General features: G+C 37.7%; 1 protein-coding gene across 1 annotated transcript; it reads right to left on the bottom strand.

The window, feature by feature from the left end:
• Positions 1–3,196: 3,196 nt before the first annotated feature.
• Positions 3,197–7,974, bottom strand: LOC149837177 (uncharacterized). The gene is made up of 7 exons (XM_090007267.1): positions 7,629–7,974; positions 7,320–7,518; positions 7,065–7,165; positions 6,822–6,925; positions 6,203–6,646; positions 4,284–4,421; positions 3,197–4,165 (listed from the first exon to the last, which is right to left on the bottom strand). Exons 1-7 carry the CDS (start codon positions 7,956–7,958, stop codon positions 3,958–3,960), a joined length of 1,524 nt encoding a protein of 507 aa, XP_089863393.1. The 5' UTR covers positions 7,959–7,974; the 3' UTR covers positions 3,197–3,957.
• Between the last annotated feature and the right edge of the window lie 9,154 nt (positions 7,975–17,128).

Below are 17,128 nucleotides of genomic sequence, written 5' to 3'. Positions count from 1 at the left end.
ACTATAAACCTTTTGTTACCAGCATCTTCTGCATTGTACTTGATCTCGAGAGCATTCCACAACTCTCCAGCCGACTCCAATGGTGAATACAGGTCAAAGAGTGAATCGGCTAAAGTGTTCAGGATATGCCCTTTGCATCTGTAGTTGTCAGTATGCCACTTCTCTCGCTCTTTCTTCTGTTCTTCTGTCTCAACTTCTCCAGCAACGACAGTGGGACAAGACTTTTTGAGGACATAGTCGATATGCAGTTCGGACAGCAAGAAAGATACCTTTGATTGCCACCGCTTGAAGTTTGACCCATCAAATCGATCAAGTTTTTCAAGGTCACGGCTAAGCAGATTGATGGAGTTGGATGTCGAACCAGAGGCCATGCTTGAAGTTCTAAAATTGTTATACCAACCTAGTGAAAACAGGATTTCAGAAAAAAGAATTCAAGCCTAGAGGCACGTTCTTAAGATCGCTATCTTTAGAACTTCAATCGCCCCACTCCGGAAATTCCGAAGATGCGAAAAAGGGTTTTGTTACGACTGAGTTCCCAGGATACAACTAGGCTTGAACCTCAAGAGAGTCACTGCTTCGCAAGAACAGATGACCTCTCCCACACATGAACTCTGCAAGCCAAACCGAGAAGAAAGAAAGGAGAAAACTGGAGAGTCAGAAATTCTGATATCCAAAAGACGAAGATAGAAGATATTTATAACCTTTTAGAGAGGCCAAAACGTTTTGCGATAAATGAGATTAAAGGCCATAAATCTGATAGTTTGAAAATAGGATGAAAGGTACCTGAACGGTCACCCACCTTTGACTGTCAATCAAAGGCCTCCAAAACTGTCCAACAGTCACAAAGCGCCTTAAACTCAATATAAATGCTATTAAAACCTTTCAAACGGCCAGATGTCTCAAAACCGAAAAATCAAAATGGATATTTGCGCCTCATATGCACCTCGCACCGCTGCGAGCGTGCGAAGTGCAAAGTGCGCCATCAAAACGCCACATTGCGCCACATTGCGCCACATTGCGCCTCAAATGCAAAGTGCGCCATCAAAACGCCACATTGCGCCACATTGCGCCTCAAGTGCAAAGTGCGCCATCAAAACGCCACATTGCGCCACATTGCGCCTCAAGTGCAAAGTGCGCCATCAAAACGCCACATTGCGCCACATTGCGCCTCAAGCGCAAAGTGCGCCATCAAAACGCCTCATTGCGCCTCAAGCGCCTCACGCGCGCGTGTGCGCGAACGGCGCGTCCGTTGCTGCACGATGCGCAGCAACGTCCGCAATCCACCTAAATACTCAAGGCTTACCAAAGTAAAGAATAGATTACAAACTCTCTATTTAAACCTCTTGAAAAGCTTTTCTCTCTTAGATATGGGACTAAACTTTTCAAAACACTTTTGATAGTAACCATTAATAATTTAAAACTTTCCTAACAAAAACTACCAACTGTTGTTGACATTAGCAACTTTTTCGCTATGGTCATTAGGTTGACTTTCAGTGTCAAAGCATCTGGGTGTTAGATCTGCAACACTGGCTTACATTTGCACCAAATCCAGTGATTATCTCACAAAAAAAAAAAGGAAAAACCCCATGAGAATATATTAATGTATCATATTATGTTGCTGTTGTCATTTTATTCCTCATACCTTTCTGTATTATTTTCACTAGTATATGCTCTTCTTCCAACTCCATAACTCAACTTGTTTCTATAAAACTTGACTCTACCAGCTTCCTAATATGGAAGAAGCAACTGGTATTGTACCCATAATTTGATGTTGTGATGTCTGCAAATGGTTGAAAATATTTTTATTATTTTGAATGTTTTTGTTCAGCCATTTTTTTATAAACCATCGGCAAGAAAATAACTGAGATGGTACCATCGCGCCCATTTTTCAGCTGATGGATGGTTAGAAAATGACTAAAGAAAAAGTTTAAAAATTTCAGTCAATTTTTGGCCAGCCACCAATCAAAAAATGGCTAGCATGGCACCACCTGTCATGGGCTATTGCATCCCAGCCATTTTCCGATCGTTGAATGGGCCAACCATGAATGATGGAAGGCATGAAAGGGAGCACGAGGGGTTGAGAACCCAGCTCCAATAAGCCGAGTTTTTCAAATGAAAAACCTGGTTGGGTCTGATTTTTGATAAATCATGATTTCAATGAAAACCTGCCTTTTACTGTCACCCAAACAGACATAACCTGATTTTGAGCATCTAACTTGTTTTTCAATGAAAACCAAGTTTAAAAACCTGGTTTTCAGTGTCATCCAAACGAACCCTTGTTTGGAGGGTAAAAAAACCAAGTTTTGGGCATCATTTGAATACCCCCTAAGTAAATTTTCTGTCTTTCGCCAATGATGTTAGTATCAGTTCCAGTTTGTGTGAAAGTTATGTTTCTAAGTCACCTTTTGCCTTTTAATGGATTAAAGAACTATCCTTTTCCTTTTAATACCATCCTCCTCATCTTTATCCAGACTGAAAGAACCCATTTATTCAGTTCGTCTTAAAAGAATGCCATTGTAAGTTTTTTGTGAATGCAGCCTGACAGAGAGAGACTTGCAAGAAGAGCAAGTTGCAGCTCATTATCAGAGCCCATGAGCGTGTTATGGATGGTTTTGAGCAGTTTGCAGCAGCGAATTGCGGTAATCCAAGCAGTTTGTTTTTTGCCCATAAGGATACTTACTGATATTCTATGCTGATGTTGTGTGGAAAATTTGTCAGGAACGGCAAACAATGATGGGGCATTACTTGTAATTGGTAGGGATCCCGTGGTGGTACCTAAACTGATTCATCCACTCCCGCTACCTTTCCGAGGCATGACTTGATCATACTATGGAATGACATGGATGCAGGTGAGTTTATTGTCTGCTCTGCACTGTTTTTAATTCACAACATGCCATGGAATCTTAACTTGGCGTTTTTTCCTTCCTTTACTCCTAGAAACTGAACATTCAGAGATCACCCCCAACTACTAGGATAGATCGCAGCCTGCTCGTGACCGCTCATCTCTTGCTACTGAAACCATTCCAATATTTTGGTTGCAATGGTAAAGCAGAACCATCAGTTGATGCCTCCAACCTATATCGAAAGCATTTTTCCGTTAATTGCTGTTCAGCAAGGTACAAGGCACAGGAAATGAGGGTCTTTTAAAGCAGTGTAGATCACTCGCGATTGCAGTGAGTGATGACGCAGCAATGTATCAAGTATAATGCGTATATAAGGGATCCTCTGTAGTAGATTCAAAGTGTAGCAAAGACCCACCACGTAACCTCGCCAAGCTACACCAATGCTTGCTTGTTCATCTGAAAGGATGGAAGTTCACAATGTCTAGACGAGGCGAGTTGGTAACAATTGTGTGTATTCTTTCTTCCTTCTGTGTTCTCTGTTTTATTACTCTGAATTGCTCCGCCAAGATATGTTTTGCCTTGGGATGCAGCAGTATAAATCTTGCACAGGAAAATGTAGTTTGTTTCGCTTGGTACGAGATGAAGAAGCTGACGAATTGCAATTTTCTTTTCAGTTTTCATATTTTTACAATGCCTCACAAGTTGCAACAATTGGGCAGGGAATCTGCGAAGAGGATCCTGTTACCAACCTCGTTCATGGAGCAAAAATCATGACACAGCCTGCCTGCTTGCCTGCATTAGTTGTGTATGCTGGGAATGCGCCTGCCCTTTCATCTCCCTCAAGACGTGCCTGCTTGATCTCTTTCCCTTCTCTTCCCCCTTCTCTTTGCAAGACGAGCTTCGAGCAGGGTGGTATGGTCCCAGGAGACTGGTTGGTTCACCACATCATTGGCCATACCATTTGTGACTGCAGGGGCTTGGCCCGGAGTTCACTCATATGAGTGGACACACCATTGATGATGGCGGTGATCTCGCGAGCTTGGTGACAAGAGGAGACTGACCACGCCAATGCCAAAACACAGAATGGAGAGTGATTTGTGATGCCACCACACAACTATCTGCTCGCTCCGACGTGCTGTTGGTCAGCCACCTCCACCTCACGGGAACACGATGGTGGGCCTGATTGAAGGCAAATCGTTGTCCTGGAGACATGCTTTCTGCACCGCTCGAAGATGCTGTCGTAAATAAGATCAAACTGTGCACCAGCTCTCTCCCGGTTCACAATGAAGAGGATATGGTCTGCTTCCACTACCTTGTAGTACCTAGGCAATGATATCGATTTGGTCACAGATACAAGCATGCATCAGTTCTCCCATTTCATAATGCTGATGTGAAAATGTGAACAAACACCATTCAGCAAAGAAAGAAAAAAAAACATACCATATGCCTGGCCTTAGGGGATGGCACTCTGGGTCGCCCTCATCTTCCACAAAATGGCTGGGATGCTCCAATGGTATGCGAGGGTGCGTCATGGATACCGTGTTGACTGCCCCATCATTGTCATGCCAATCCTCATCCCTGAAAATTGAAGTTGGCATCGGAGGTTAATTAAGTTGTGTTTTATTGCTTGTCCAAAATTGGATGGAACAGGACAACATAGACAAAATACATATTCTATCTGTTCTGGTACTTCATCCAGCGTTTGTTTCACCTTGACATGAAGTTGTGTTCCTTGTGTATGGTGTATGATTTTTACATTGTGCAAACAACTTGGAAACATATGGATAATGGGTCGGACACATATGAATCTTTTATTAGATGTAAATACCAAAAAATATTTAAAATTTGAGTAATTTGATATATATATATATATATATATATATATATATATATATATATATATATATGCTTTAAAATTATAGTTTTTTAGCCTCGAATATGATCTCAAGATGGATTAAGGTACATAAAATGTTTAAAATTTGGGCAACTTGAGAAAAAAAATTATATTTTTATAAACAAATGCAAAGCCCATAAATAAATCATAAAACTTTAAAATTCAAGAAAATAAATAATAAATTAATTAAAAACCCTTAAAATTAAATATAAAAAACCCTAATTCAAATCATAATTAAAAAACTAATCAAATCAAAGAAAAACCAAAATAAAAATAACTATATAAAACCTTAATTTAAGAAATTTGATTCAAAGCCCTAATCAAGAAAAAAACTCTAATCAAATCAAAGAAAAGCCCTAAACAAATTAAATATCAAAAGCCTTAATTAAAGACATTTGATTCAAAGCCCTAATCAAACAAAATAAAAGAAAAACTCTAATTAAACTAAACATAAAAAATCCTAAATAAAAAAAATTAATTCAAAGTCCTAATAAAAAATTCTTTATTCAGAGCTCTAATCAAAGCTTTAAGAATTCATATTTTTTATATATAAATGCAAAAACCATAAATAAATCTTATAACCCTAAAATGCAAGAAAATAAACCAAAAAATCCTAAATTATAAGAAAAATAAACCATAAAATTAAATATAAAAACCCTAATTCAAACCCTAATAGAAAAAATCAAATAAGAAAACCATAATCAAATTAACTATAAAAACCTTAATTCAAACCCTAATAGAAAAAATCAAATAAGAAAACCATAATCAAATTAACTATAAAAACCTTAATTTAAGAAATTTGATTCAAAACCCTAAAAAAAAATCAAAGAAAAAACCCTAATCAAATTAACTATAAAAAGACAATTAAAGAAAATTGATTCAAAACCCTAATAAAAAAAACTTAACCAAATTAACTATAACAAGCCTTAATTTAAGAAATTTGATTCAAAGCCTTAATAAAAAAAAATCAAATAAAAAATCATAATCAAATCAAAGAAAATTCCTAATCTATAAAAAACCTTAATTAAGAAATTTGATTCAAAGCCCTAATCAAAGAAAAGCTCTAATCAAATTAACTAAAAAAATAAAGAAAAAAACTTAATCAAATAAAAAAACCTAATAAAAAAATTTCTCATTCAGAGCCCTAATCAAACCCCTAACAGAGAAGGAGAGAGACCAGGGTGCAGTAACCTCGCCCCCCCCCCCCCCCGCCGGCTGCAAAGAGGTGAGAGAGAGAGAGGAGAATGAGAAAGGGTCAGGGTAGACCCCTTGCCCTGTTTTTTTTTGAGTGATCCCCAATCCTGTTCTCTATGTAACAGTGGGGCTGGAAGGGGGTGGAACGGTGTTTCACAGTTCAGCGGGCACGTCCCACGTTTGATTGCGGCAGCGACCCGCCTCCCGTGCGATCAAACACACCCTTAAGGACCAAAAGTCCCAAGCATCCAACAAACCAAACCAAACCAACCTGTATCCCTTGTAAGGAGGATGGGCATTGGGAGGGTGGCGCCATCTTGTCATCTGCAGGACTCTTATGAACAATAACGGGTGGATCCCCAATATGCCGGATGGAACGGTGATGCCCATCAGCTTCCTGGTACGTTTCGTAGCGTAGCTGAAGTAGAAAGTGTTGGGGAAGGTATTGAGGGAGGCATTGAGTTGCATGGATCCTTGAAGGGTAAGGTCCGGCAGGATCCAGTCAGACGAGGCGAAGGGTCCTCCACCATTGTTGGCGAGCAGGGACTCGATCAGCCCAGAGATGCCCAGAGTCGACCAATCCATGAGGAAATGGTCGAACCCGAAACTGTAGTACCTCTTCAGCCACGGAATGTCCATCCATTCGTATACGATGACACCAATCCGGCACAGCTGCAGAAGGCACAGACGCTTCATCCATCTCCCGTCTTCGGGCCTGTTCCATCGTTGAACCCGTCATCCATCAACCAAAATGATTAGTGCGGCATTGCGCCATGGTTTCATGAACGGACGAGCGCTCTTGATTGACAGACGCCCTCATCAAACTGCGCTTTGATCGACGCCAACAAGCTAATCGAAAAACTAAACCTCTAAAATCAAAATCCACTCACTGCATTCCATCCATGTATGTCCTGGTCGTTCCGTTGAGGGCACCCGACAGAGAAGTAATGCTCAATACCCAATCTGCAGAAGTGTCCTCGAACCCCTTGAAGGCCTAGTAAACATGACAACCTTTTGTTTGTCAATTACCCTTTGAGATGTGCGTTTGTGTCATGTAAAAGAGACATATTAGAGTTGCTGACGATTATTGCTTTTGATCCCTTAATAGAGGTGAGACAGAGATTATAGTATACCTTGTCCGCCAGCATCTGCTGCAACACCCGGACAACCTGCGCCCCTATAGAATGACCCACAAAATGAACGGGATGCTGCTCGTCCCATACCTCGTAGTTCCCTATAATAGAAGGTGGACAACGGGGAGACCATAAGAAAGGATTACCAAAAACACGATACCACACAATTCGATCAGGTCCTCATTTTTTGAGAGAGGCGTTGATCTATGGGGTTTCGCCCCAGTAGGCGAAAAAGATTGGAGTTTTGAAAGATACCTCGATCGTACACTCTGCCAAATTGGCAATGGCCGCAGCGCTTGCTGTGTTCTTCCCCATAATCAACCTGCCCTCCTTTGAGGTAATAAAAGAGCTCCCGAGCCCGATCGTAGACGCTCGTCAACGGCCCGAGGTCCGGCACGAGTACGTGCTCGTCTTTCGTCTCCGCCCCCGCGAAATACGACAGACCTCTCAATCTCTGTCACACACAAACACAACATGAATCAATCAAACGGGCAAAGGTCCCCCCCGATCTGGATCTAACAATGGCTGGCGGGGTGGGGGAAAGATTTAGAGTTGGTGACCAACCCCCTTTCCGAAACCGAAAATCCCGTGCACAAGAACAATTGGGGGCAGGTTGTTTTCCGGTGTGAGACCCTCGCCGGGTGCCCGAAGCAACTTCGATCGATGATCCGCGTCTCCGTTCGCGTCTATCAACGAAGAAGAAGCAATCGCAAAAACAATCCTTCTTAATTTGTTGCTAACCCTAAGCACCCTGCTGCTACTGCTGCCAGATGTGGCTATGCGCTCTATGTCGGAGGCAATGGCCGTGCTGAAGATGTACATTCCATACAACATATGAACCATAGAGCTCACAAGAAGCTCCGCACAATCCAAAGCCAGCAGCCACAACCTCATACTCTCTCTCTCTCTCTCTCTCTTTTCCGAAACCCGCCTCAGATAGCAAAAGGGCAGGCACGTATACAGGCAATGCCCGATAAAGGAATAGCCGTAGCTACTGCTGCACAGAGGAGAAGAACTCAACTTGATGAAAGTGGGGAAGGGTTGGGTTTATTTGTCCCCCTCTTGCTCTTTATCTCTACGGTGTCGGCAGAGAACAGATCAGGTGATCTGTCAAGTGATTTGAGCATGAATTAGTTTTAAACATATTGGACGAAGGCCTAATGATCCTCCAATTAAAAAAAGATGAAGAAATGAGAAAATATATTAGTTAAAAGAGATCGGGGTAGGCCTAAGAAAACATGAATAAAGGTGATAAGAAAGTATATGAATGCTTTGAACCTCACCGAGGACATGGCATTGGATAGAAATGAATGAAGAAGGATTCATGTGGAAGACCCATAATGATTTTCTTTGTTGGTTCATATTGCCGACCCTAATTGTTTTGAGATGAAGGCGTAGTTGTTGTTGTTGTTTGTATGAATTAGTTTTAAAGTCCTATCGGTTTTATTTTCTAAAAATGGGAGCAACCCCCACCATATTCGTGGTCTACTAATAAACAATTTGATTTGGGTGCCAACTTATGAAATCATAAAGCTAGGAACCATTTTGCTAAAAATCTCTTAAACGAGAGCTAAGACCTAACTTTTCATAAAAACCCATAAGAAAATGATCTTTCGTGCTCTCGTAGTCTATCTACCTCGATGTTAAATGGGGTTTTCATTTTTTTTTTTTGCTTTATGTTTAAATTATGACCATACACATGTGATCTAGTAAAGATCAGTTATTGGAGTGTTCAATTTGGACACATGGGTGAGTTTTTATAAAATTCACAAAATTAACGCTTCAAAATCTTTATAAATTTTTTAGGCTTCAAATATCATTTCTTTTATCAAAAATACATTATTCAGGTGTCGATTCCTAGTAAATTGATCATGCCAAACACATTTATGGAGTTAGAATTCTTAAAGGAAACATGAAAAACTCATTTAACATGTTTCATTTAGTGTATTTCATTTAGCATGTTTGCACTACTGGAGTTACAAATTCCAAAATAACCAAATTGCATTTTTAAGCAGTAACGGTGAATCAAAATTCCATCTAGCCCATCCCCAGATTGACCACCCTTACCCTACAACATCCCCATCCATTCTTGAATATATGACTTCTGTGTATTTTAAGGACCTGTATTATATATAAAATAGATATTTTCACTAAAAGTTGGAGTAGTTAACATATTTCAAGATTCGTCTTAGAGGAGGCAAAAATTTGTCGGCGCAATCAAATAAAAGGCTATTCTCCATCATCAAATGGGGTAAATTCATCATCTTTCAAGACATGCACCCTCTTCATGAATACTTCAGGTCAGAATAAAAATCATCTCAAAGCTATCAAAATTAAGGGTGTCAACGGGTAGGGTTTGGTTCGAACCTAGGTGAAACCAAACTTGTTCTAGATTTTCGGGGCCCGGGTCTTATCGAGTCTACTATAAGAGAAACCATACCAAGACCTGATAAGAACTACATGAACCAGACTTGAATCATACCGGGTAAAACAATATGTTTTATCATTTTTACATTGAAAATTTGCGAGTCTTAATCAAAACTCAGGTCGAGCCCAAGTCTGGTATAAAATTTCACAAACTATACATGGATTCATGTATTAGTCAAACCTTCAGGTTCGGACTCGGGTCTTCTTATTTATCATCATACCTAAACCCTATAGGGTTTGGTTCGAGTTCGGTCCTTCTAACGCTCCAAAAATTTTAACCTTAATTATATTTCAAATATTAAAATTTTGAGACCATTTTTTTTTTATAAGTATAAGTAAATCAGATCTTATAATGCAGAAATAATTTTTAAAAACAGTTACGACTTTTAGCGCAATTACACTAAAAATAAAAATCAAATCAAAATATATGAGATATACACATTTTAAACCACATATAATATAAGATTGAAATATGAAGAATTTTAATTTTATTTCAAATTAGAGTATGAAAACAATACTTCAGTCTCTACATGATCAAGTACTTAAAACAAAAAGATCATAAATACCAAGATCGCAAGGTAAGAGTGGACCCTCGAGGATGCAACTCGATTAGCCCTTCGCTCTAACTACTCATCATACTTTATCTGCATTACATGTCCCCTATAAAATGGGGTCAGGCTCGCTAAAGTCTGGTAAAGCAACCCAAACTCAAACTTAAAGAAAACATATCAAGCATTTAAATGTAAAGATATATTATTCATCCATTGTCAAGTGATAGACATGGGAACAACGTCCTATGAGTCATTCATTTCAAGCATTCAAACATAAAGCATTTAAAAGTATTTCATCACTTAATATTCTATTCAACCTTAACTCACATAATAAAGCATAATCTATATGCATTCAAGTCATACAAGTCATTACATAAATATATATATGCATTTAAATCATTCAGATCATTGTATCATTTTCATATGCATTCATAATTCTTATAAACAATAAGTCAAATCATATTTGATCATTCCAACGTGAAACGCACGCACATACCTTATAAGTAATTTAGTTAGATATTCATGATATACATCAATCATGATACATAGGTGTGATATATTTACTCAGACAATAATTTGCAATGAAACTATGTAGGCGTGATGTATCATTCACCTAATAAGTCAAAACTAGTCATTTGTAGGCGTGATGTGTCATTTACCTATACGCTAACATAAGTGTCACAATCATAACCTCATATCAAGATCTAAAATCAATAAGGATCTGATTATCATATATGAGTTCAATATATAATCATGCTATAATAGAAAAACCAAATCTATAGATTCATAACTGGTTATCTCAATCAACTCAGAAGATCATCACAATTCATCATAACATTTTATTTATTCATAATAATGATTTACAAAATTTATGCTGGATCACCTGGTCTGAGAAATGTACAACCTCACATAGAGTTACCGCCCTAGACGGATGGTCTGCCTGGTCTTGGACAATGCACTTCCTCACAGGAATATACCGTCTTCGCGGGCTACCCGCTCTTGAACAATGCATTTCCTCACAGAGACTTACCGTTCTAGCCGGATTACTTGATCTAGTCATGCACACCCTCACAGATAATCCTTTGGGAACAGTTCCTCAACGGGTACCATATATAGTGAAAACTATTATGATATATGCATTAATACAATTGACCACTCTCAGGGTCAATAGCCATCAACACGAGCATAAGCATGTATACAATCAAAGCATCACACCATACATCACTTCATATGGCATTAAAATTATAAAATCACACATTTAACCAATAAGTATTCATGAACCAAAGTTCACTATTGAACTTAAACATTTATCGCATGCATTCATAATTTCATTTCACGTGGCATTTAAATCATATCATATATAAGCATATTATCTTACGCATCATATCATCGCCACAAAGAATATTGCACTTCTTAAATTGAACCTCTAAGCATGCGTAAACAAAATATGAGTTCTATGCATGCATACGTGAACATGCACATTTCATAATATGAAGCAACTAAATCTCAACATACATAACTCCTACGTAGTTCAAGATTTGCACACACGATAAAAGTCATATGCATTTTTTATCACATGAATTGATATATCACCTTAGATATAATTGTATAAGGGTTGGTCAAAATCTCATTGACCATCCTACTCTATATCATACGCATATATTTTTCAAGCAAACAAGACATACAAGTTCAAAATAATTTATAATATTCACATGCTTTCTTCTATACAAGAATAAATGAGTCCATCATATGACAAGACAATATATATAACATTCACAATATGCATCAAACACGACTTATACATATCCACAGTAGTTATATGTGTATCATGTATCAAATTCATATAAACACACAAAGCAACATAGTATACGCAAACCAAAGTATGATGACACACATTGTGTACATATTATACATTCATAAGTGCACATGCATTCAAACCCACACACAGGTGTACCTACAACAAATGCACTCCATATTCCGCTAACTATAATCATGACAAGCATGATCTCCGAACTACAATCACAAGAGTCCTAGATATCCACAACTAAGTAAAGTGTGTGAGCATAACTTGTAGTTGCAATTCATTTAGATATTTAGTGCAACATCATGCTTACACAATTAGTGCCTAAACATGCTCTTTATAAGTTCAGTTAAGGTATCTTACTTTAATAATGTGACGAACAATGAATCGAAACTCAAAAGGCTGAGGAGTTTCGAAGTCTGCAAAGACCGCTACCCAAGCAATACAACGAACCCTGCGTGTGCGATTACAAATGCCAAAAACTCAAAAAAATGCCAACTATAACAAGATTAGCCAAAAATAGCAAATTACCCTGTAAATCATTACCAAGAGCCAAATAACACAAATACACTCCAATAATTTACAGACTCCATTAAAAAAATATTTAAATATAATATATATATAATTTATAGCCCAAAATAGTTCTATAAATGTAAATTATACCCTGACTAGCTTGAATGAATAAATGAATATGTAATAAATAAATAAATAAAATTTAAAAGCTAGAAACATATTTCTAATTTAGAGATAAAAAAATGAGTTTTTTAATTATTAATAATCCTTAAAAATTATGGGTTTTACAGTCCTGGTAAGCCCGACCTGTTGGCACCTCTAATCAAAATTAATGACAAGCTTCGATTATCTTTTTTAATATATTGGTAAAAGATCATGGCATTAATGAAATTACAAAGAACATGAGGCCTGGATTTAAGATTTCACTGGAGAGGTTGGATCCCTGAATGAGAATTTTCTTAATTTAAATTTTCACACATGGAAAAAAGGTAGCAGTAAAAAAGTAAAAGTAAAAGAAGGGTTGACTTGATCCTGCTTGGCTGGGATGGGTTATCACCGTAGTGACAAACATTTTTTTTTCGCAAAATCTCATTTTTCAAAATACTAGCATGAAATTGAAAATTTTTCATAAATCTTGTGTTTTTTATGGCAAAATCTTGGCAATAAAAAAATTAATTAAAAAATATAAAATTATTTTTTATAAGCAAATATTAATAAAATGTATTTAAAAATAAAAATACATGGTTTTTTCACAATAAATAATTGTTTAAAACGTAAATATCATGTTTAAATCACGGTATTTATGTTTTTTCATAAATCTTGCGATATTTTGAAAATCTCATGAGAAATTTCAGTTTTGAACTTTCAGGCAATTTCTCACAATATTATCACAAGATTTTTCATAAATCTTGCTATATTTGTCACTATGGTTATCACCAGAACATTCGAGGGTCAAGTCTCATCAGATCCCATATGACTGGTGCGCTCCAACGAAATCTGTGGATCACAACCAAGGAAACGAGTAGATGGGAGCAACTTTGGATACCATTGATCTCAAGATAGATAAACGGCATCCAAACCTTTATGAATAAGATGCCCATCACTTGATGGGCCCCACTTTTTTTCTCAATGTCGTTTAGGTTTCGAATGGACAACATCTGGATGGTTTAAAATGAGCGGCTCACAATGAGCCTTATTCACTGTTTGATGGGTGTCGTTCGTTTTTAAGATGAATGGAATCTAAAGCGCCTATGATGGTTTTTACCATCTGAGGTGCCTCTGACCCGATCCTCTCTCTTAAAAGAGGGTCGGTTGGACTGGACAGCGGTTGAGGTGGTCGGAAGTGCAGGCGACCAGTGTGTAACCGGGTTGGGTATACTTGAACTGAACCAATGTCAGTGAATCCATTGGACGGGACTTGATTCTGATTTGTATAGACAGTAGGTTTTGGGCCGGGTTTAAAATCCAAGCCTCCTTATAAATGCAATTCTTTATTTTTATTACTCAGAGAAACTCGGGCCCTGGTAGTAGTTAGATCTCAGATCGACCCTCAACGGTAAACACATTCATTGCCATTTTTTTTGGCAAGTTGGTGTTAGGCAGACCCTACACCAATATAAGAAAAACAAGATTACAAGCTCAATGGAGAAGGAAACCAAGTAGGTGTTTTTTTTTTAACAACGAGGCCTCGGCTTGTTTGGTAGGAGCTGTTAGTGCACGTCAACATGTATTGAGACGTTGCAAGTTCAAAACCCAATGGTATGTTGTGTAACTTGTGGGGGTCTACCCTCCTATCAGCTTGCCTATAAAAAAAAATGAAATAGCTTGATACATATAGTTGCTTGAACTAGGAAGGAAAATTCACTTGAAAGCTCGAAAAGGAAAAACTATGTCCAACAATGTAGAAACTAAAACGGGTAACCGTCCACGACCCTCGAGAGCTTGGTCAAGTAATTGAACTCTATGTGTTCGAGCATGTTTGCACTTGACTTGCTCTCAGGGGCTTGAGGCCCTAGGCATATTTTATTGGAGGCTCATATTTCTTCAATTTTTTTTCCATTAGAGGCCTTCAGCATGAGGCACATGCATGTGCCATTAGGGGTGGCAATCGTGTCGGGTTGGCGGGTCGACCCGACGGGTTGGCAGGTCAGCATACCTCAACCCGAACCTGACCCGTTTATTAAACAGGTCGATTGTGGCAAACACGAACCCGACCCGTTTAATAAACGAGTAACCCGACATGACCCGCCAACCCATTTAATAAATGGGTTGGGTCGGGTAAACGTGTTCGCAGGTTCGCGGGTCAGGTTGGCGGGTCGGGTTAGGGGGTTGGCAGGTTGATGGGTTGGGTTGGCAGGTCGGGTTGGCGGGTTGACCCACCCGCCTAACCCGTTTATTAAACGGGTCAGCCGGGTTGGCATACCCCTAACACGAACCTGACCCGTTTAATAAACGGGTTAGGCGGGTCGACCCGTTTATTAAACGGGTTCGTTTTTTCCAAACCCAAACCCGCCTAAGAGGCGGGTTGGCGGGTCGTGTCAGGTTTTGCCACCCCTATGTGCCATGTTTTAGTGGAGGCCCTCACCATGTGAAAAATAAGCTTTATAATTGTTTTTTTCATTTGAGGCCCTAGGCAGTGGCCTAGGATATCAAAGAGGCCAGGCGGCCCTGCTCGTTCTTATGCTTGATACAAATGGTTATATGCAATTTATATCTCAACTAACTAGAACTTAACCTCGATTTGTACTCAAATTGCTTGTTTTGTTTATAGTTTGAAATCGAACCAATATCGCCCAAATCAAGTTTATACCCAACTTATTTTAAATAATGTTTATTTTATCTATAAATATTATCATCTTTTACAACAATGGAAAATGACTGTATTGTATGGATACGATTGCTTAAATACCTTACAATTTTTTATATTCTCCCATTGTCTAAAATTGCAAATATCCAACATCTTTAGGATTCTTTTACCATTCCCAACTGTGAATTTAAGCTGCGAATTTAAGCCTTATTGCGATCAAATTGTACCGCCAATTGCTTAGTTTCAACTCCCACTTAAATCTAGAATTGCATGTTTTTTTATGCAGACCTCACAAACTCATATAAATTTATTTGCAATTTTTTAGTAAAATTGAAATCACCAAAATCATAAATATCCTACATTTTTTTCATATACATCAATTTCACATAAATATATTTTTGAAACTCTAATTACAAATATGTTGTTTTTTTTCATATACTCCATGAATTCACATAAATATATGTGTAAAAGTCCACTTACCACTAAATTCACAAATATCTTACTTATTAGCATATACTGCACTCGCATAAAGTTATTTGTGAATCACCTTATATTACAAATATCGTACTTAAATATTTATGAAATTATGACAAATATATAATATTTTTTATTTTTTTAGGATTTTTAGAATTATATATAAACTCGCTATGGTCTTCAATCTACTTATTTTCGTATAATTTAAGTATTTTTTTGTCTTTTGTCTCCAACTAGTGGTTCCCAATCTACTTTCCTTTTGGCAACTATTTTCAACTCATTTGCATATATCATATTTTTTTCGCATATACGTTCCAAAATCTTATGAAGTATAGCAAAAAATCTTACTAATCAACAAAAACATAATAGTTTTATAAAATTGTTTCTCCGTGTATAAACAAGTCAATATAATTAACATAAAACTAAATACAATTGGTTTGCAAGAAATCAAAAAATTAAAGTTTAACAATTACAAAGTTACATTCAATATACGGGCTTCATTGCAAAGTTACACTTAAAGGTTAACTTGATCCATTTAATTACAAAGTTTAACTTGATTCATTCACTTATAAATGTATGTTTAAATTGATTTACCACAAAGGTGCATAATTGTTCACAACTCAACTATTTATGATTTTTGTGGTTTCACTTTTACAAAAAAATTTGCAAACAAATTTGTGTGAATTTGTGAGGTCCTCGTAAAGAAAACCTACGGTTTTGTATTTAAGTGAAAGTTAAACCTAGTCTACTGTACAATTTTATCATAATAAGGCCTAAATTTGCAGTTACAAGGGGTAAAAAGGTCTTAATGATGTATCAAATTATTTGTACGATCATTTTTTGTCAGAATAATGGCTTATATAAGCTTTTCATTATCCAACTATTAAAAAATAAGTGTTTACAAACTGATCTTGTATCGACGAATCAACCCGTACAAATCTATGATTTTTGTCGCACCCAAACCCAAACCTGAACTCAAATCAAGTTGGCTAAGTTCGGGTCCTATCTATAGTCTTGAACAGAAAACAAGTTTTTTTTTTAAACTAGATCCCGCATACTCACGTATACTTGAACCCATTAATCCATGGTGGTACCCCTCTCCAACACCACGAAGCAGGTTATATGTCCCCCCCGAACAGGGGAGTTAGCTACATCTCATGTTCGGGGGTCCCAAAGAGCACCACGTATGTAAGCATGTGTGTCTCGTATCCCCATGTTTGTCAGCATTAATTAGCGTTGAAGTTTGATGCGATTGCAAAGACTTAAGTACCCTCTCCTCCATTGGTGCAAAAAAAATGATGATTCTTGAAAAAAAGTGGTTGTAAAGACTTAAGTGCCCTCAAGATGATTATTTAAGACCCAGTCTCTGCACTGCAGGATTATCCGAGAAAGAAATCTCCCCTGTAGGAGGCCATAACATCAACCCTCTCACTCTCTCTCTCCCTTCTATTTCTGCTTTTGGGCACATTCAACAGAAGATCCTACATTGCTC

Source organism: Nuphar pumila, chromosome 5, assembly GCF_984573655.1.
Source record: "Nuphar pumila chromosome 5, dmNupPumi1.hap1.1, whole genome shotgun sequence".
In the NCBI taxonomy this organism is placed as follows: domain Eukaryota; kingdom Viridiplantae; phylum Streptophyta; class Magnoliopsida; order Nymphaeales; family Nymphaeaceae; genus Nuphar; species Nuphar pumila.
Note: the sequence above shows the minus strand (reverse complement) of the source record. Positions and strands in the feature narration are given on the sequence as shown.